The sequence below is a fragment of the Aedes albopictus genome, chromosome 1 (genome assembly GCF_035046485.1).
Source record: "Aedes albopictus strain Foshan chromosome 1, AalbF5, whole genome shotgun sequence".
In the NCBI taxonomy this organism is placed as follows: domain Eukaryota; kingdom Metazoa; phylum Arthropoda; class Insecta; order Diptera; family Culicidae; genus Aedes; species Aedes albopictus.
In genome coordinates, this window is record NC_085136.1 from 114530423 (window position 1) to 114553433 (window position 23011).

Here is a 23011-nt window from a genome sequence, read left to right on the forward strand (position 1 = left end):
CCAGAAATTTATCCAGGTGCTCCTCAAGAGATTCTTCCAGAAGCTTATTCATGATTTTACGGAAGCTCCATCTGGAATCTTTCTCCGCGAGTTCTTTATGAAATTGCTCTGGGCGTTCATTCAGAGACTACATTACGAGTTTCTTCTAAGATTCGTTCTTTTTGGAATGTCTTCAGACTTTATATTTCTGGAAAGAAAATATAGTAGGTAGCCGAGAAGAAACTCCTAAAGGAACCCCCTGCAAAACTACTGGAGATATCCTTTAAAATTTTTTGGAGGAATTTCTCAAGAAAGTGCTTCCCGATTTTTATAAGGAATTAATGAGAGAATCCTCGGAATATTTACAAATGGAACTAAAAAAACTCGGGCAAGACCTCCAGCTCATAAGGAAAAACTGATAGAATTTAAGAATAAACTTCCAGAAGAATTCTGGAATGATCTACGAGAATTCCGTAAGGAAGTCCTGTAGGAATTCTGAAAGAAGTTCCTAGAGGAATCACATAAGGAGTTAATGAAGAAATTGCGGAAGGAGTTGCTGGAATTTCTTGACGGAATCTGCCAAAAAGTTCTTGGCGGAATCCCTGGCAGAGTTTTTGGAGAAATCTCAGACGAAAATCTTGGAGAAATCACTAATAGAACTCCTTGACGAATCTTAGAATAAATTCCTGGAGAAATTGTAGAAGTAAATTCTGAAAGAATACCAGGAGAAACATCTGGGGGAATCCCAAAAGAAATCCCGGTTTGAATTACTGGGAGATGTCCGAAAAAACTCCTGGTGGGATCTCAGAACAAAATCCAGGGGGGGACACCAGAAGGAACTTCTGTAAGAGCCCATGCATTAACTCCTGGGGGACCTTATCGAGGGATTTCTGGTAAAACTTCTGATGAAAATTCCAAAAATGCTTTGGAGAATCCCCGGGTAACTCCTGGTGATTTTTTCAGTGAAGCTCCTGGAATTCCTAAAGGGTCTTCTGCCAAAGTCCATTAAGAATCTTCTTACTGAACGACAAAAGATTCGACCGAACCTGCCGTTGATTTTCATTAAATCTTAACAAATACCCCGTAAAACTGTCAAGATATATCTGGGAATATTGCGTAACTCACTGGAACAATCTGTTCCCCAGCCACCTTAGCAAACTACAGCAGAATCACTTGGCATGATACGGGACCTCGCAATGCAGGCAACTTGCTCCGTCAAAGCTCAACTCCTCAATGAGGTAGCAACACACTGACTGTCTCGTTATGGTGCTTGCTGCCACCAATGCTTACTAGGGGAAGGACACGCAAGGGGAATGTTTCTAATGATTGTTCACACCTCAAAATAACCTCTAGAACTACACAGGGTTACCGTCGTAGTTCCAGAAGAACTTCTCCATGAATTCCTCCCATCGTAGTCCAAACTCCAAATCTTGCCAGGATTTATAAATAGCATCTCACAATAATTCTCGCTGCAATCTCAGTAGAAGTTCTTGCAGAACTCCAGCAGAATGTCTCACAATATGTTATCAGTATTTCCTTTGGAACACCCAGAATTCAATTGCTGAGGATTCCATGTTCTGAATTGCGGGGCAATTTGGATAATCCGAATATTTCAAAAGTATGTCATAGTTTCTATTGGTATTCAATAAGCTCAAATAATCCTAGTTGACTGTGAAACAAAGTTGAATATAATCAAAAAAGAAAATATAGAGACAGAGAATACTATAGATCCTGTATTTCAAACTTAGTAATAGTGGTGATGGCTTTGAGCATCCCAACTGGTCACATAATGTTTGCTGAACTATCGGCAGATTTATCTGATGTATGATTTGAAAAATTACTGTTACAGTCAAAGATTGTTTGGATGTGCTAGGTATTGATGATTTGTGTTTTCGAGTACCAAAAATATATAAAACGTTACATAAAACTATAGAAGAACGTTTGTCAAAAATAGGCCTCAAAGGTGTCATATATGCCGCGTACCCATCGATCTACAATTGTATTGTGGCAAGCGCCGATACCGTATATCGATCATTGGTAGAGACGTGTGATCACAAGCTCTGATAGGGTAACTCTAGTCAAACTTGACGATAACAACCAATCGCATCCTTTATACACCTGGCGTACAAACAGACGTGTTATTTTTAACATATTGTGATCAAACTAGCTGCCAGCACACATACCTAAGCACAGACAAACAGACGTAACACCTAGAGCAATTTTCGTGAAAATCCATCGCCCAGTTCACACTATTATCACCAGGTGGAAATGTTTCACGAAACACTGCGTTGTGCACTATCGTCATCAGAAGGCGCAAGTGTGAAACGTCAAAGGCAAAGAAAACGATGCGCGTCCTCTAGTTGTGAGAGCTATAACTATGAAGATTCAAAATGATCGTTGAAAGCGTGGTCGATGGAAATTTCGCAAGTGTTACGTTTGTTTTTTCTGTGCCTAAACGTAGATATAAAGCTATACATAATTTTCAAACAAGTGTACTCTTTAATGAATAACACGTCTGTATGCTCGCACTTCAACCATCCCCTCACTCACCGCCACTAGATTATCCTTGACGTCGGCCGTCAGCAAATGCTTCTTCACATTCACCATGATATCCTGAAAATCGAGTGCCGAGATGAACCCGGACCCGGAGGTGTCTTTCATTCGGAACGCCTCGAGCGCGCATTCCTCGTGAAAGTCGTGCAAAAACTGCGAAAACTCCGCATAGTTGATCGTTCGCTGCCGGTCCTTACCGAAGTAGAGCTGTATGAATGGACCGTCCAGTTTGAACGGGATTTTAGCGTGCAGATCTGTCTTTTTGAAAACATCGACAAACTCACTGTACGTCACCGAACCGTTACCATTGCGATCGAACAGCTGGAAGGCGGTTTTGTACAGGGCGTCCGGTGTGCAGAGCAGACCTTCGAACGCTTGGAACTCGGCAAACGAGATCAGCCCATCCTTGCTGGTGTCTGCAATGCCGGCCAACAGTTTAACCGATTCCTGCGGGTGAGATAAGACGAACGAAATTAGAAACACGGTACCCCGGTTTCTGATCAAGGTCGACCCGAAGATCACCCCACGCGACTTACCTCATTGTATGATTGTCCGAGGAAACCCCTCACGAAATCATCGCTGGTCATGTACAGGTCACCGTTCACTTCCTGTGTGGCATATTTGTTGAAGATTTCGCGTAGCTTCTCCGTCGAGCAACGCTTTAAATGCATAGGACTCTGGAAAAGAAAGAACGAAAATCAAAACTTTAGAATATTATTGATTCTCACTGGGGATTGCATCACAACCGTTTTCGTTCGAGGCATTTTGTTGGGGGGATTCTTGGTAGACTGCACGTTTACTACTAATCGCCGCGCTGTGACTGACACAACGTAAGCGCGAGTGTACAAATCGGTCAACTGACTAAATTAAGCCACGGGCAAAGTTTCCAAAAAATAAAACATGATAAGAGTTAACACGAAAATTGGCTTAGCTGGGTATACGATGATGCGGCGACCGCAAAGGTGTAATTGTATGGGTGAAAGAACAAGCGCCACAGCAGTCGAATGCGTGATTTGGTCGTGTCTGATAAGGGACGCGGATCGCATCTCGATAGACGCTATCTATGTGATCCATCGCACTGCCAGGGTTGAAGACTAGGGTCGGGTAAGTTTTATTCCAGGTTTCTCCTTTATATGATTTACTAATTGATCTAAATTAGCAGTAAATCGAAAGCCTTGAATGCACAATAATGCAATTCTGTATTCTGTCTTCTGTCTTCTGGCTTCTGTCTTCTGTCTTCTGTCTTCTGTCTTCTGTCTTCTGTCTTCTGTCTTCTGTCTTCTGTCTTCTGTCTTCTGTCTTCTGTCTTCTGTCTTCTGTCTTCTGTCTTCTGTCTTCTGTCTTCTGTCTTCTGTCTTCTGTCTTCTGTCTTCTGTCTTCTGTCTTCTGTCTTCTGTCTTCTGTCTTCTGTCTTCTGTCTTCTGTCTTCTGTCTTCTGTCTTCTGTCTTCTGTCTTCTGTTTTCTGTCTTCTGTCTTCTGTCTTCTGTCTTCTGTCTTCTGTCTTCTGTCTTCTGTCTTCTGTCTTCTGTCTTCTGTCTTCTGTCTTCTGTCTTCTGTCTTCTGTCTTCTGTCTTCTGTCTTCTGTCTTCTGTCTTCTGTCTTCTGTCTTCTGTTTTCTGTCTTCTGTCTTCTGTCTTCTGTCTTCTGTCTTCTGTCTTCTGTCTTCTGTCTTCTGTCTTCTGTCTTCTGTCTTCTGTCTTCTGTCTTCTGTCTTCTGTCTTCTGTCTTCTGTCTTCTGTCTTCTGTCTTCTGTCTTCTGTCTTCTGTCTTCTGTCTTCTGTCTTCTGTCTTCTGTCTTCTGTCTTCTGTCTTCTGTCTTCTGTCTTCTGTCTTCTGTCTTCTGTCTTCTGTCTTCTGTCTTCTGTCTTCTGTCTTCTGTCTTCTGTCTTCTGTCTTCTGTCTTCTGTCTTCTGTCTTCTGTCTTCTGTCTTCTGTCTTCTGTCTTCTGTCTTCTGTCTTCTGTCTTCTGTCTTCTGTCTTCTGTCTTCTGTCTTCTATCTTCTGTCTTCTGTCATCTGTCTTCTGTCTTCTGTCTTCTGTCTTCTGTCTTCTGTCTTCTGTCTTCTGTCTTCTGTCTTCTGTCTTCTGTTTTCTGTCTTCTGTCTTCTGTCTTTTGTTATGTAAATTATCTGACTACAAACAAATAGCTACGAACAAAAGCAAATATTTAACAAACCTGTCAACACTTCCCATCCGTCACCTTGCCTTGCCATAAATGAAGCCATTCGCGCCCAACAATGCATTCCCGCTCGTAAAATTATGGAATATGTGCACAAACATTTCACATACCGTAGCTAATTGATAACAAGTTACTAGCTCAATCTCAAACTCGCGCACATCCACTCAGACGAAAGCATCGAAAACAAACGTCTGTGCGTCTTCCGTTCGAGGTTAGACAGCCCTGTTTTGGTAGATCCATCTACAACATACGTAGAACTGAATGGCGGTAGCAGCGTAGTGTATCCCAACAATACACGTGCTTTCCATTCCTATCTATCAATCAGGCAGCCGCGAATGGCGGTCATCAGCTGGCCCCGCAAATCTTGCCGCTATGTATACTAGAACATTTTTGCAAGCAAAATTGAATCACGCCCGAGGCAAGTGATTCGCGATGGATCTATTTTTAAAGATACGCAAGAACCAACATTATTTGTGTTGCTTTGTATATCAGCGAGTCAGCCGGTTTGCGTGTCAAGTGCCGTGGTCAAATTGGAAAATATTTCGCGTGGGAAAGTCTACGTCAGAGGGAATATAATTTGAGGCGAAGAGGTTTCCATTGAAAGTTGAAAAAAGTTCGGCATTGTCTATACGATTTTAGAGAAAACGGGAAAAGTTTTGTAGCAAGTGAAATTTTTGTTTTGTCAATTTGCATAAAGCTATTGCTTGTTATGGATGGGATATTAAACTTGTAAACATAATTATTCAGCATCATTCTACCCCGTGTACATCCATAAATGCTTATCAAAGATATACGATATTGACATCCAAATATGTCTTCATCCTGACCAACGATTACTATATCCCACTTTGTTTCTCTATTAAATGACTAGAGAGTTATCATTTAATGGTAACTGAGATAATTCCTTCTTTGATTGCTGTTAAAATTTCATCCATTTTTGTTTTTCCTTTAGTTAGCACGCCAAGTACCGACAGGCGAAAAACGTGGATTTTTTTTTACACATCTATATTTCAGGAGTTAATGAAGCAAATTTGAATCTTTTTGTGTAATCATAATCCCACACTAGAAACGAGTGGTGAAAGCCGCTTAGAATATATTGTAGCTTCCGCATGATGGACCGCATAGTTCCAAATTTCACCACCACGTGGCGCTAGTGTACATAGTTACTTCCGGTACGACTTTGGTGAGATATGATGTTACGAGTATAAATATTTGTTACATAAATAAGACAGAATAATTGTTTTATATGCTACATGTCTCATATTCGTATGTTGTTTGTGTTATATGTTTTTATATGTTTAACTTTAACTATTCCCCTAATTTCAATGCACATTCATAGAGTTTAGAGGCGGACACGAGATTGAAGCCAGATGGAGAGGTACGATCTTCGACAAAGTCGTTCAGGACTATGAGTACTTCCAGGCTATGGATCGAATAGTTTCGAATTTCACCACCATGTGGCGATTATGTACATTTGTCTATCCTATTTTTAAAAATGCTCTCTCATTCTCCAGTCCGCCCCCATATTTTGATCGGCATACAAAAAGAAGTAGCTGGTCAAACTGGAACGGTAAAGGCTGGGTATGCTGCGCAATTCAGTTCAGATCCCATTGTGATCCTCTAGCCTCTGCTCAGCAACTCCTATCCCTACCTCCTCGTGGTACCGGCCGGAAACTATGAGCAACCTTAGCGAAGATCGGGTAACCAACCCCGGTGGGAACTTTGGTCATACACGGGAAAAAATTTGTTGCCGGATCCATGACTAAAATGTTATGAAATCATAAAACTTGTCGCTTCATGATATTGTAACTACAAGCCATGATATCGTGACGTTAACAACGATTATCATGAATAATAATAACTGATTCCATCAACAAAAGTCATGGCCGTCAAAAGCGTTATGGAAAAATTAAGCTCGTTTTCATAAATTGAATACCATAAAGCTGAGTCATGGTAGCATGGCTCTGAGTCACAAAACTATGACGCTGAGTCATCTCAACCAGACGCTGAGTCGTATAAACATAACGCAGAGTCATAAAATCATGAATCACAACAAACGAATTTGGGCACTGTAAGCGTTACGCAAACCCTCGCGCAGAATCACCTACGCCATTTTTGTCACTTCTGTCAAGGCGTCTTTTGTGAGCGGCAGTGTTTTCCGGTGAGATTTTTTTTTGGTTTTCGAAAAAGTGTAGTGAATTGTTCTTATTAAAATAGTAGTAAACTATATAATTATTGAACTACATTCCAGAAGTTGAAAGTGGAAAAACTCCATATTCCGGCACAAAACTCCGGCCAGCCTCATCAGCAGCAGAACAATCAAGCTCACGCACAATTCCAGCACAGAATTTTGGCTAAATGCATGACGTAATCTATGGACGCCCCCTATGTCTATGGACCATTTTACGAGACGGTTCAGAACAACTGATCGCTCATTTTATGAATGAAAATTTGACAGTATGGAGCCAGATCATTTTGACAGATCTCACACGAGCAAGAAAAGGTCGGCAAACTGCAAGAAAATTGTTCGTCTCTTTCTTGCATGTGTGTGATCTGTCAAAATGACCTGGCTAATGTCAAACATTTCGAGGTTAGGTTTCATGGTGTAATGAAGAAAAGACTTGCGTGGTGTAATGAAGAATAGACTTTGTTTTTTTTGCAGCCAAACAAGACAAACGAAATCTCAAAAAGTGCAGCCAAATGACAAATACCAGAATCATAAAAATTACTTCAATATTCAGGAACCTTGTTCATGATTTCAGAGTGCGTGCTTCACGATAACATGACTTTAAATGCCACTTTGCACCAATTAATCCGATAGTATAAATTACAAATACTAGAATCATGAATACTGCTTATGTTTTTATAACGTTAGGTAATAAATTAAGAACATGCTTTATGATAACATGACCAGTACTACCATTTTTCGCAAATCGATCCTGTACCATAAATGACAAATACTTGCACCATGAGTAATGCTCAAGCTTTCATAAATTTAGTTCATAGTTTGAGTACGTGCTTCATGATAATATGAACCGACTTACCAAATTTCGCTAATAAAACTGGAACCATAAATGACAACTACTAGTTCTATGAATACCGCTTCTGGTTTTATGAATCTAGTTAATAGTTCTGGTATTCATGGGCATGATATCATGACTTAACTTACAAATTTTTGTCAATAAATATGAAAACCGTAACGCCAAGGTGACGTTACGGCAACATGAGTCATGAAAGTATGACCTTTTTTTGTGGTGTATATTTATAACATGAAAACACACATTTTACGCGAAATCATGAGTCATTTAGCAGGTTTCAAGCAGCGGATTTTTTCCCGTGTAGGCAGACAGGGAAGGGGTGGTTTGCTCCGGCAAACCTGAGCGTCTGTTCTCCAGGAGGAGCGGTTCACAACAGCGTCTGACCCTCATGTTAGGGGCGGCTGATCTACGTCCGAGTGCCAGGAAAGGACTCTAAGCTCAACTGTGCACTATGGTCCTCCGGAAAGTAGAGGGTTGGTGTCAGGCCCTACGAGCCAGCCGTAAAAAAACCATTGTAACGGAAAATCAGCTACAGAATAATACGAACCGAGACCAACGGCAACGACCCCAGCCAACAAAAAGGATTTACGATTGGAAACTCGGTACGAGGAGCTGCAGATCTCCCAACTTCATTAGGAGCACCCGCCTACTCGCCCATCTATTGAAGGACCGCGGGATCGGAATCGTAGCGCTGCAGGAGGTGTGTTGGACAGGATCCATGGTGCGAACGTTTAGAGGTAATCATACCATCTACCAGAGCTGCGGCAACACACGCGAGCTGGGAACAGCTTTCATCGTGATGGGTGATATGCAGAGGCACGTGATCGGTTGGTAGGCGATCGACGAAAAAATGTTCAGGTTGAGGGTCAAGGGCCGATTCTTCAACTTCAGGATAATAAACGTGCACAGCCCACACTCCGGAAGCACTGATGATGACAAGGACGCATTTTACGCGCAGCTCGAGCGCGAGTACGATCGCTGCCCAAGTCACGACGTCAAGATCATCATTGGAGATTTGAACGCTCAGGCAGACCAGGAGGAGGAATTTAGACCTACGATTGGTAAGTTCAGCGCCCACCATCGATCACGTTCTGATTGACGGACGGCACTTCTCCGACATTATCGACGTCATGACCTATCGTGGCACCAATATCGACTTCGACCACTATCTGGTGATGGTCAAACTGCGCCCAAAACTCTCCATCATCAACAATGTACGGTACCGGCGACCACCACGGTACAACCTAGACAACTCTAGGTTCTAGAGCGACTAAAGCAACCGGATGTCGCATCAGCATACGCGCAGAATCTCGAGCCCGCGTATGAGCTCGATGAGGCCCCTCTAGAGGACTGCTGGAGTTCAGTGAAATCAGCCATCAACGACGCAGCCGAGAGCAGGGTACGTGGAACGGAATCGACGGAACGAATGGTTCGACGAAGAGTGCGAGGGCAGTGCTCAAATAACACTAAGTTGAAGCGAGGCAGGCCAAGTCTCAGTGGGGACGTAGAGCCATATAGAAAAAGAAGAAGAAGACGGACATTCCTGAAAAAAATCTAACACGTGTTCAGAAAACGGGTACCGTAATAGCTAACATAACGGTCATAGCAATCTGGTTGTTACGTCAACTTATCCGTGTAATCATTCATCAAAACGACTGAATGGTCGCATAAACTGACGTACACGTTTTAAATATGGAAAAATTACATGAAACATCTTAGAATCATTGCGGCTCACTTTTTGTAGCTGTAATCCACGAAACTGACAGAATATTTCATTCAAATAGTCGGTGCATATGTAAATCCGGAAAAAAATCTATAAAATCGTGTTTTCCCATCAGAGCAGACGTTGGTGGTTACATCGACTATGCGAATATGGGCAGGGTAATGCTGCAGCAAGGGACTCGACAGAACGTGGAACGTTACAAACAGAAGCGGAAACAGCAGACCCGCCTCTTTCGGGAGAAAAAGCGCCGCCGGGAAGAAGCGGAGTGCGAAGAAATGGAACTGCTGTGCCGTTCCCAAGAAACACGGAAGCTCTACCAGAAGCTCAACGCATCCCGCAACGGCTTCGTGCCGCGAGCCGAAATATGCAGGAATAAAGACGGAGGCCTCTTGACGGACGGACGTGAGGTGATCGAAATGTGGAAGCAGCACTTCGATCAGCACCTGAACGGCGTGGAGAACGTAGACACGGGAGCTCACGGCAACGGAGGAAACGACGACGCCAGTGCAGCGGAGGACGGAAATGAACCAACTCCCACACTGAGGGAAGTTAAGGATGCCTTTCACCAGCACAAAACCAACAAAGCAGCTGGTAAGGATGGTATCGCAGCTGAACTCATCAAGATGGGCCCAGAAAAGTTGGCCACCTGTCTGCATCGGCTGATAGTCAGGATCTGGGAAACCGATCAGCTACCGGAGGAGTGGAAGGAAGGGGTAATCTGCCCGATTCACAAGAAAGGCGACCATTTGGAATGTGAGAACTTCAGGGCGATCACTATTTTGAATGCTGCCTACAAAGTGCTATCCCAGATCATCTTCCGTCGTCTGTCACCTAAAACGAATGAGTTCGTGGGAAGTTATCAGGCTGGCTTCATCGACGGCCGGTCGACAACGGACCAGATCTTTACCGTACGGCGAATCCTCCAGAAATGCCGTGAATACCGGGTCCCAACGCATCACCAGTTCATAGACTTCAAAGCGGCATACGACAGTATCGACCGCGCAGAGCTATGGAGAATTATGGACGAAAACGGCTTTCCTGGGAAGCTGACTAGACTGATTAAAGCAACGATGGACGGTGTGCAAAACTGCGTAAGGGTTTCGGGTGAACTAATTTCGAGGTGGTGGAGGAATTCGTCTACCTCTGATTCTTACTGACGGCTGACAACAACGTGAACCGTGAAATTCGAAGGCACATCATCATTCTACGGGCTCCAGAAGAAACTGCGGTCGAAAAAGATTCACCCACGCACCAAATGCACCATGTACAAAACGCTAATAAGACCGGTGGTCCTCTACGGGCACGAGACATGGACCATGCTCGAGGAGGACCTGCAAGCACTCGGAGTTTTCGAGCGACGCGTGCTAAGGACGATCTCCGGCGGTGTGCAGGAGAACGGTGCGCGGCGGAGAAGGATGAACCACGAGCTCGCTGCACTTTACGGCGAACCCAGCATCCAGAAGGTGACCAAAGCCGGAAGGATATAGTGTGGGCAGGGCATGTTGCAAGAATGGCAGATAAAAACCCTGCAAAGCTGGTGTTTGCAACTGATCCTGTTGGCACAAGAAGGCGTGGAGCGCAGAGAGCACGATGGGCGGACCAGATGGAGCGTAACCTGGCGAGCATTGGGCGCGACCGAGGATGGAGAGCGGCAGCCTCAAACCGAGTATAGTCCATTTTACGAGCCGATTATATGAATGAAATTTTGACAGGAGCATGCGTCCGAACCCGTGAAAATCAATATCATCATCAACATTGTTGTCACTTCGTAAAATGGCTGATTGTGGCGTACTATTGTTGATTTATGTCTTGTCTTAATGATGTTGAACAAATAAATCTATGTGTATGAACAGAGTTTGGTATTGATGTGATAAAGTAACCAGTGAAAATAACACTGACGAACAAGCTTTGTTTTCACATCAAACAAATAAACAATTAAATAGGGCACTGCACTGTTATGATTTTGTATGAGATTTTGACGTTTCTTGGCCTTGTTGTTTTCAAAATTTTTGTAAGAGTGAAAGAGAAGGAGAGAATTTCATGCAGTGCCCTATAGTAAAAAATGTTTTTGTATTATTATTCAATTTCTTTGGGCAACAAATACAGCACTTGAAAATTTTTATGTGCATTTATAATTAATAATAGTGTGATGGTTAATACCCGTGAATATCACGCCGAGAACCTGGAATCGAATCCCACTCCCGACATAAGTACTCAAAATATGAGTTTTTACTTCGGACGGAAGGGAAGTACAGTCGTCAGTCCCGAGGTAAACCAACTCCTTCATTGCGATTCCTCTCGGGATTCTTTACAGATTTCTTTCAATGATTATTTCCAAGACTGCGTCAGGGATACGCATATACGGGTTTGTTTCTCTTTCAGATTTAACCACTTTAGCGGGAACCCCGGAACGGGTTCCGGAACACTACTGGTTCAGATATGGTCTGAGATGATTTTCCTGCTCATTGTCCATCAGGTCATCGAAAATGCCGTGGTTTGATGTGTCGCATGTATGGGTTTGGTTCAATTGTATATTTGGCCACTTCCAGCGGGACGCCTAGAACCGGTTCCGGAACACTACCGGTTCAGATATGATCTGAGACTATTTTCCTGCTTACCGCTCATCAGGTTATCGAAAATGCCGTGGTTTGATGTGTCGCATGTATGGGTTTGGTTCAATTGTATATTTGGCCACTTCCAGCGGGACGCCTAGAACAGGTTCTGGAACACTACTGGTTCCGATATGGTCTGAGATGATTTTCCTGCTCATTATCCATCAGGTCATCGAAAATGCCGTGGTTTGATGTGTCGCATGTATGGGTTTGGTTCAATTGTATATTTGGCCACTTCCAGCGGGACGCCTAGAACCGGTTCCGGAACACTACCGGTTCAGATATGATCTGAGACTATTTTCCTGCTTACCGCTCATCAGGTTATCGAAAATGCCGTGGTTTGATGTGTCGCATGCATGTGTTTGGTTCACTTGTATATTTGGCCACTTCCAGCGGGACGCCTAGAACCGGTTCCGGAACACTACCGGTTCAGATATGATCTGAGACTATTTTCCTGCTTACCGCTCATCAGGTTATCGAAAATGCCGTGGTTTGATGTGTCGCATGCATGGGTTTGGTTCACTTGTATATTTGGCCACTTCCAGCGGGACGCCTAGAACAGGTTCTGAAACACTACTGGTTCAGATATGGTCTGAGATGATTTTCCTGCTCATTATCCATCAGGTCATCGAAAATGCCGTGGTTTGAACTGCCGCATGCATGGGTTTGGTTCAATTGTATATTTGGCCAATTCCAGCGGGACGACTAGAACCGGTTCCGGAACACTACCGGTTCAGATATGGTCTGAGATGATTTTCCTGCTCATTGTCCATCAGGTCATCTAAAATGCCGTACTTTGATGTGTCGCTTGCATGGGTTTGGTACAATTGTATATTTGGCCACTTCGAGCAAGACGCCCAGAACCGGTTCCGGAACACTACCGGTTCAGATATGGTCTGAGACTATTTTCCTGCTTATCGCTCATCAGGTTATCGAAAATGCCGTGGTTTGATGTGTCGCATGCATAGGTTTGATGCATTTTCATATCTGGTCCCTTCCTGGGGTACCGTTCCGGAACACCTAAATGGCCATATCTCCGGAACGGCTGAACCGATCCGAACCATTTTCAATAGGAAACAATGGGACCAGATTCCGCGTCGAATGAACGGTCTATCATTGAAATCGAATGAGGTTTACTGCCAAAAAGTGATGTGAGTTTTTTTGTACACACACATACAGACACACACACGCACACACATACACACACAGAGACATCACCTCAATTCGTCGAGCTGAGTCGATTGGTATATGTGACTCGACCCTCCGGGCCTTCTATCAAAATATCATTTTTGGAGTGAACATATAGCCTTTCCAGTACACTTAGTGTACGAGAAAGGCAAAAATGCATCGCTATTCTCTCCCATAGGCACTCTAAGCCTGGACTTGTGCACAAGTTCACAAATCATGGCTAGTCAGTGCGGCAGCATAAGAGAAAATAAGAAAATAAAATTGTAGACAGACATTTCTGTAGTGTGCAGTGTAATCTGGCAGTCCATTTTCTTTTAATATTGAGAATTGTATCTATACGGATCAGAATGTAATGATAGTATGAAACTTGTGCTAAAATAGAGCTTGAAAAAATATCAGATGTTGGGGAACAATATTGAAGATTTTTTTTAAAACTACACCATAGACTTTAGTTTGTTTTTTTTTTCGTAACATCATGTTGATTTTATTGCAACTTGACTGTTGACAGAAAGGATTTACCCATGAAAATATTCAGCAATTCTTCTCCCATTGATTTTTCCCAGGATTCCTACCAGGTTTCATTTGGTAATTCCTCCCAAGAATCCTCTAGGGATTCGTCCCAGTATTTTTTTCTGTAATTCATGCCAGTATTCCTCACAGGATTTTTTCAGTGTTTCCGTCTGGTAGGCGTTCTTCAAGGATTGCCCTTTTTCGGCTATACCAGTCGGCCATTACGTCTTGAAGTATTGTTTGGGCAAAGTACGTTTTTGACAAATTGACTTCTAACTTGTTCTGTGGCTTAGTTGGTTTAAGTGCCGGACTAGCGATACGGAGTCGTGGGTTCGAATCCCACCAACGCAAGTGATATTTTTTTCACAAATTACCTTCAGAGTTTCCTTTCGTCATTTCAAAGGAACTCATGTTTTCCTCCCGCTGCCGTTTCCCTTCACCCTAAAACCGATCAGCACTAAAGTGCATAATGCCCGGATAAAAAATTACCATTCATTACATGGTAAATATTATTAACATATGACTGGTTTTATTGTTCACAATAAAACACATAATAGCTATATTGTTACTTTTTACAATAGAAATCAAGCCCATATAGTTCGTACAATAAGTGAACATTAGCTTTATTAGTGACTAATTGATTCGATTGTTTTTCAATAGTCCTATAATAATTTAAAGTTACTATCAGTAAAAATTAATTTAAGCTGTTTTTAGATAGTTGCAAAAGTGCCTGCAAAGTTCTCATGGACTTTTTATTAAAAAGAGTTTATTTCTCAATTACACTTAAAAACAATTCGTAACAAAAAAAATAACAATAAATATTATTGTTGGTTGGATCATGTTTGTATAATCAAATACAAAATCACTTGACATATTTTTTTATAGTTTTCGTTTTAAATTTGAGTACAGTAGATGTTCGGTTATCGAATCCCGCATAAATCCAAACTACACCAAAACATCACGGAATATGGTTTATAGTCGATTACCATAATTATTATGGTAATCTCAACCATAAGCCAACCATTACTGGGTAAAGTTTCGACCATAATGAATAAAGTTTTTGAAGACTCGACCATATGAACAACGGGTCGTTAAGAATGTTTACCGTATCAAAATACTACTTTTTGTGAACAAATTTCGCCCGACGACAGTAATTTAAACATATCTAATAAGGTTGAGAAATTTACTACCGGAAAGTAGGATCTATGGTTGGGCTACAATCGTACAATAACAGGAAACAGTTGGTGGTGTGGTTCAAATAAGGCGTTCTTTTTTAATTTATTTCTAAACTTAATTGAGGTAAAATTCAAAACGCAAACATTTCTAATCATTTTATATTCACATATTATGAAAAAATCTCTTAATGTGTCATTAAATCACAACAACTGATATTCTCAATTCTGGTTGAATTCACAACGAGTACTGCAGCAGCTCAGACGAATGAGCGGATGGATCCACTTCCACGAATACATTACATTTCGGCATATTCGGACGAAACACAACCACGAATTTCTCGAACAGCAGCCTTGTAGACACATCAATAGGCACAGTTGGTGCCCTCGTTGGCTCCGTATCCACAGCTGCGTTTGATATTAACAATTGTTGACGCAATGCTTCGGCTCTGTGAATGTAAAAAAACTGTTTAAAAATACATATTTTAAAGTATAACACAACTTACCTCCATTTCTTCGTCCTGTGCAATTATTAGAGCTCCCGATTAAGCGGCACGAATTCATAGGATAATAGCAAACAACCGAGAAGAATAAAAACAAATATAAACAAAAACATTCCTTCGTCTAATTTTCTGCAAATTGAAAGATGGCTGCCAATTTTTCGAGTTGCGATCCAGCCCAGCAAGTAAACCACAGGTGGTGCGGTTCGAAAATGTTCTCATATGGTAGATGCGAATGCGGTCGAATCGCAACATTATCAGACAATTTTTGAACAATAACGGCTAATGTTCCAGCAGTAGTTGCAGTTCTGGTATGATTTTACCGTAATCGGCTGAACATACAACAACTATAATCAAAATAGATGACCATTCACACTGCGTTCACGATACGGTTTGTCTTGTTTAGAGAATGATTAATTTCTATGCGAGATGTTAGTCGCTAAAACTTCAACGCCTGACAGACGTCAAGCCGTGTTGGCAGAAGAAGCTCTCAATGAATACCTGAGGAAATACTTATAGAAAACTAGCTGAAAAGCAGGTTTAGCCAAGTGAAAACGTTACGACAAGAAAAAGACGAACAAAGATTTTTCTAATGTTTTCCAATAAATTAAAGGAATCTAGTAAATAGTCAACTACCATTGATAACAATACAAATACAATTAGTTTAATGGGGTCAATTGAACCGATGTTAAAATAAACATGCAATAATATTTGTTGTTATGTAAACAGATTTTGCCTTTGAAAAACCAAAGAATTCATATTTCTCGGTAACAATTTTCTCCAGCATTTACAGATACTAATGGCCACATGAATTGTGGACGATTTATGGTATGGATCATACGACCTGAGGTCTGACTTGTGATATTTGGCAGTTATTTGAAAAGATTGAAGATAGATCTTATCAACAGCTGCCAAGCAATACTTACAGACATCAGAGTGTTTGATTCTTATCATAAAATGTGCATATCATTCTGGCGGCCTTTAGTGCTCGTAAATGCTGGATATAAATGTTAGCGAGAAATATAAATTCTATGGATTTTCAAAAGCGAAGACTGCTTACAAATAACAACAAATATTATTGTATTTTTATTGTAACAACGATTCATTTGACGCCATTCAATTAATTGTATTTGTATTGTAAGAACAATGAAAAAACATTAAGATATATTGTTTTCTTTTGAAAATTGCCCTAAAAATGTCTCATAAAAACACAATACATTCTATTGTTTTTCGCGAAAAAGTGTATGAAAATTTTCTCAAAATTTTATGGTTAAGATACATAACGACCACCATTTTTTATTGTAAAAGTGCCATTTACCATTCGCCGAATGGTATAGAACAATAGGGATGATGGTGAGTGTGCCGTGTACATTACAATACGTTTAATGGTGAATATTTTGCGAAATAATGGTGTTTTAACAATAAAATTTATCGTATTTTTATGATATTTTTTATCAGGGTGTCCAGACTACACCAAAAAATGTGTAACCCTTGCACATTCACAAAATCAGCTCCTGCGTCCACAAAATCGTGAAATTCGCAAAAAAAATTGTACGGCAATCTAGCTAGGTTTACTAGTCACCTTGGTAAACAAAAAAATATCGACATTTCGCATCTAGAAGAGTGTAGGGTCTTGTACCATTTGGGCAGGTGTACCTATTTTGGGCACTTGCTGCTATAACTAAATCAATTTCAAACCGATTGATTTGAATTTTTGTATAATGTTAGGCACGTACAGTATCTAACTCTATACAAAAATTCAAATCAATCGGTTTGAAATTGATTTAGTTATAGCAGCAAGTGCCCAAAATAGGTACACCTGCCCAAATGGTACAAGCCCTTACGAGCTGTTTTTGTGAATGTGTTACTGTTACACATTTTTGATGTAGTCTGGAAATTATGCACTTGTGAGTAGGTCTTACACATTCTAAGTGCTGAGCGGTCTTAGCGTCATCCTTCGACTTTCACACCACAGTATAAATCCACCATATCCCTTTCGGGACGGAGCACAAAAAATTGAAATTTCCATAGAAAAGGCTAAAGTTTGGCTCTCCAGAACTCTTAGAATTTCTAACAAAACAGCACTTTTTCTTCCCCATTTGGATGACCTACTCATTATCTTTCGATTTCTAGCTTTGCCAACCTAGAAAAATCAGGAATAAAAAATTTGCGACAGATAAACCTTTTTCATGTTTTATGGATGTTGTTCACTTTTTGTTTACATTGTTGTGGCAAATCTCACATGCAACATAAACAAAAGTTTGTTTACACACAAACAAGTACAAGTGATGGGTCAATTATTAGAACAATATGCATTACATAAAACAATAATTAAACAGATGGAAAAAAATATGTAAATCTGTTGTTGATGAACGGCACAATTGTGCTGGTTCGTCATGAAAGGGATATAATCAAAAAAAACTGTGCCGCTTCACAATTATCTTCACACAATGTATCAGTTTTACGCCCGGCAGCCACGCACCAATGCGTGTACCCCTATACCAAAAATAGCCATTTTCCAACAACACTCCGACTTCCGCATGACCTTGTGCATGCGTAGAGGACTTGTCGTAAAGCTGTTTGGAAATAGGAATTGTAAATTCTGACAAACTCTCCCACTAGGAAATTTCTGCAAGTTAAATCAATGAATTTCCACAAGGTTCAAGCCAATAATTTTCATAAATTTTCAAATTTCGCTGCCATAAATACCTGGACTACTAAAGAAGAACACCATAAATTTACCCCAGATATATTTGCTCTCTTAATATGCACCACTAAAAACTTCTGCAGGGAGTCTTCCATAGACTTTGCCACGATTATTTTCATAACCTTCTCCATGGATTACTACATAAATTCGGAATGCTATCTTTTTCATTTGGTTTTACTTCAGTATGAGTTATGTTCAAATCGAAACATATATAGCTGAAAACCATTAACAGAAACAACAGTATATAAAGCTAAACAAATCTAGGCATATTGAATCTGCGTGTACAAATGTCGTTTTTTGTCCCAGATTGTTGGAGTCAATGTACATCCCTACCAGCTGGACTCATCAACGACAACTCTCTGTGTCGCAACAATGACGTCGTCATCAGCATCCATTTATAGTTATTTGGCTATTGTCAGTAGTAATTCGTCTCGTCATGTTAGTCCTGTAGTCAGTATAAGGCTGACACAAATTTCGATTTTCTCTAATGTCACCCCCCCTCGGAAAATTTTGGTCGGAATTCGGCATTTTGAGGGGGGAAACAAATAAATTATTCAAAAATTCAAAAGTTTTGAACTGAAATTAGAGTTGTTGAGAAAATTTCTTAACAAATCCGATGAGTTTTACGATTTTGCCTAATTGCTTGGGTATTTTTTCATCAAATACATTTATTATTTATAATCCCCCCCCTTTGACGAGTCAACGAGCAAAGTGACAAAAGAAGAAAATGAGATTTGTTCCGGCCTAATGTAGCTTAAATAAATGATACTTTTATAATCATTTCATTGATTGTATAACTCGCGTTTAAATGCTCTCGACCACCCGAAAACAGCACAGATGATAAGCTCTTATGAGTCAGTATTTATGAGTGGCTAGAAATCACAACATTGAAGATCCCCTAAAAGTATGTTTTATTGATTGTCTGAGACATTTGCCTCATGTAACTAACAAATTTGTTGTTTATTCTTGATAATTTAACTCTCCTTGTGCATTACAGTCATTTTTGATCTCATTCACTACGTCAGCGAGCCAACGTTATCTATGCATTAGGAAGGTTAATCTGCTTCACTTCACCAAAACAAAATCCTGACGTCAGTCTACTGTTCTCCTCGAAAATATATTGTAATTTCATTTCAATTTTCATCATATTTGCACCGACCTCGTCGCACACAAGTCCCCAACGAACTAGTCTAGCTGTAGTTAGCTTTCATGGCAATTGATAAACCAGAAAAACAAACAACAGCAAATAATATAAACAGCATCGCGTGAATAAACAACCATCACCTAGACCATCACCGTCTATCTGGTGAATGTCCGAACAACGGGCTTTACCTCTTCACCTTCCTTGGTAGCCATTGCACCTCTTTTTGAAATGCTCTGCTGCTGCTGACAATGTTCACTTTTAGGTCCAAAATTGGAATCGTTAAGATACCGTGCGTCTCCTTTCTTGTACTGGTAGCAACCTCCAACCAGGCGGCTCCTTTATAGTCAATTTCTTCTCTCCGAAAGTTCACAATGCACGGAATTCCTCTGAAGAAAAATTATGACACGAAATTTGTAACCGTAATTTCGGGTGAAGTTGATCACCGGAGGTAGATATCCGTTTTCATTATACGTACACACATCCCTTTGTGTTATTTCAACGAGACAAATAGTCTGGTATGTTGATTGGTTCCACTCAAATTTACGGTACTTAGGGTCTGTTCCAATTGAAGAATTAAAATTAATTTTCACTTAAACTTGACAGTTCGATAATTATTTCCTTAGGAGAAATGTCAAGTTTAAGTGTCGAACTGTCAAATTTAAGTAAAAATCGATTTTAATTCGCCAATTGGAACAGACCCTTAGAATGTCTCGCAAACAATCTCAAATATTTGCACTCCCAGCCACTTGGCATCCACCGAACTGAACTCTACCGACGACGACCTTGGCGACCGCGCGACGCACGCCACAACGGCTCCGTTTGCCAAAACTATTACGAATAGTAAGGGAGGGAGAGAGCTTCTAGGTAGGTAGAGGTAAACCGAACTCGCGAATTCTCACTGCACATAACTTGCGATCCAACGCGAATATTCACGTGCAACAGCTAACAAACGTAGCGTGGCCAGCTGGCTGCTCGGGCAGGATGTAACTAATTTCACACCACCCAGAGTGGTTCACTACAATCGCGAAGCTGCTTGGAAGTTAACTGCTAGGTACTACCTAGTCAAATGCAGTATCACCCGGGCGAAATCGGAATGGAGTAAACAATGTAAGAAACGAACGATTAAAAACAACTCGGGAAGGGTTATGATACTACGGATGACACAGGAACACACTCCGGACATCCACCCTCGATTGGCGATGACTGGCGACTATAGTGACCGGCAAGATGGATACGGTCAGTGGGACACCGGTCGGTGACCATTCTCTTTTAGCGCACCGCACGGGTGATTCTCAATTTCCCAGGACCATAAGGTTATGATCGGTGAGATCGTTTCACATTTGCGTGTTTTAATTAGCTCAAAGAAAGTGAACGCTAGGGTTTCTAGAAACAGCAGCGCATACAGACGAAACGGTAAACACGCGGATTTTCGGCAAATTGTTACGTCTCTGTCTCTGTTCTATAATATTCTTACCCTAGTACCCTAACAAATTGCATTACTGAAAAACTGATGTTAGTTTGTTTGAGATAGGAACAAAAGAAAAAAAAATAATATCAAAAATTAGTATAGCCAAAATAATTGTATAATATTGTTGAGATGAAAACAAGATCATGCAAGATTTTTTCAGCAGAAAAGCATACTTAGAAAACTGTGACTGTTATATATTGCTTGATTTAAATTTCGTGTCTAGCATGAACTGAACACATGGTTGTTCCCATGCACCATCGGGAAGCACTATGACGGCAGGCCTCGTTGCAGAAATGTAGAACTCGTACTATAAAAATGTTCATTTGAAACTTGCTGCCAGAATAATTATTATAGATTACTTCAAATTATCTTTAAAAAAAACTTGATTAATCCACCTAGCGGTGATGCTGCCTTGCTCATGCCTTAAAATATCCTTGCTTATTCTGTGGAAATACTGTGGGCGTACTTTGGTATGCCTTTGATGAAAATTCGGTGACGATTCCAGTGAGGATTCTTATTAGCGTATGCAGGAAAATTAGGCGGAAAGTGATGGCTTCTCGTATTCTCGGTAAAAGACGAAGAGGCACCTAGTACATAAAATTCAGTATACAGCCTGAGAGATTTGATGCAAACTGGATGAATATTTGCCAAAATATTTGGTGAGTTCCAATGTATTTCTGCACACTTAAAATAAAGTACCGTATTCAGTTGTTCTATTTTCGGTAAAAGGTCAGATTACACTAGTTTACAGCATTTTTGAACTCGGTAAGCTGATGATCATTTTTAGTGTAGAATCATGCCCTGAGTTTGAAAACGCGAAAGAAAAAAATTACAGTAGAGCGGAAATTTTTTCGACTTTCCATACAAGGTTGAAGATTTGAAATCGATTTTTGTTCTATTTTTAAGCAAAGTCGCTCACTTCAAACATCTCATTCTCCGTAATCAATGCTCCAATTGAGCTGAAATTTTTACTGTAATTCGCCTACATATGATATGCCAAATAAACGTCGAGAAAGAATTTTTAAATTTTTTTTCTTATAGAAAAAAATACATTTCTTCAAAAAAATTTGGGAATTTTGCTAAAATTTAAGGAGATTGTCCCTAAAACTCGCCAATATCTTGAATTTCATCAGTCTGGCGCAAAACCTGTATTCAGATGATCGAATGGTAATATATTCAGCTTTTAATTTATGGAATAAAATTTAAAATTGGTTGAACAAAACGCAGTATATTTAAATTTAAGTGAATTGCATATTTTGAAAAGTTCCCAAGTAACACACTTGTCACCGAAGAGTCACGGCGGCGCAGGTTTTTGTTGCGCAGAAGTCGCTGTGACTTACTTCTAACAAATAAACACATACTTGCTAGAAGTAAGTCACACAACAAAAACCTGCGCCGCCGTGACTCTTCGGTGACAAGTGTGTTACTTGGGTTGTAAAGCTCGATATTGAGCTAAAACTCAAAAACTGTTCTACTTAAAATTTTTTGAAGGTCGGTTTCGATATCAGCGCTAAATTGTGCTTCAAAAATTTTGGTCGTTGACTGAAGTTCACGACTTTCGTTTTATTTTGTAAACTTGTGTTACCGAATGTTCAGCACCATAATATCAAAGCTCATCAAAAAACTACCTAACGTTCGGTAAACTTTACTGAATCATCAGAAATGTTTACCAAATGTTCGGTAAAAATTAGCCGAACTTCGGTAAAACTGCGCTGAACTTCGGTAATCCGAACTTTTGCTGAAAATAGAACAGCCGAACAAGTAAATCTAAAATAAGTGTGTGGCTATATATATTTTTATGTAATGCATATGGTGTGAAACGGGTGGAGCAGATTATAATAGAAGACTGGAATGGCTTATATTGGGATTCTTATATGGATTCAGCAGTTGAGGGTGTGGATTTAGTGGAACATAAGAGGGAAGTTCCGTTGAGATTCCTGTTGTACTTATATGATTCCAAAAATACTCAATATCTTTTGCAGAGCTCAATTCAAGTGTCCATTAGAAGTACCCTCTGGAATTCTTCCAGGGAATTCTTCTAAAATTGTTTAGAAGCTCCCATCTGGAATTCCTCCAGGAGTTCCATAAAAATAAATTCCATAATAATCTCCTGCAAGATTTCTATTAGGAACACGGAGGGAGTTCCTAGAGGAATCTTGCAGGGAGATCGTGGAAGAATTCAGTGCCGGTTTTAGGGGGGGGGTCGATTTTTTGGAACAAAGCTTTTTCGATTCCTT

General features: G+C 40.6%; 2 protein-coding genes across 6 annotated transcripts in view; both read right to left on the reverse strand.

Annotated features, from left to right (window-relative positions):
* LOC134285124 (uncharacterized) overlaps positions 1-23011 on the reverse strand; it is a 225755-nt gene that overhangs the window by 171816 nt on the left and 30928 nt on the right. The gene's annotated exons all lie outside the window — the stretch shown is intronic.
* LOC115256091 (calcium-binding mitochondrial carrier protein Aralar1) overlaps positions 1-23011 on the reverse strand; it is an 88387-nt gene that overhangs the window by 32441 nt on the left and 32935 nt on the right. For 2 of the 5 annotated variants that reach the window (XM_029854346.2, XM_029854347.2), the window contains exons 2-3: positions 3069-3209; positions 2530-2979 (exon numbers count right to left, since the gene is read on the reverse strand). In XM_029854346.2, coding sequence (XP_029710206.1) covers positions 2530-2979; positions 3069-3209 — 591 coding nt within the window. Of the gene's footprint in view, positions 1-2529; positions 2980-3068; positions 3210-3278; positions 3486-19494; positions 19863-23011 lie in introns of those variants that run through there. The other 3 variants (XM_029854348.2, XM_029854349.2, XM_029854350.2) reach the window with 3 other exon arrangements.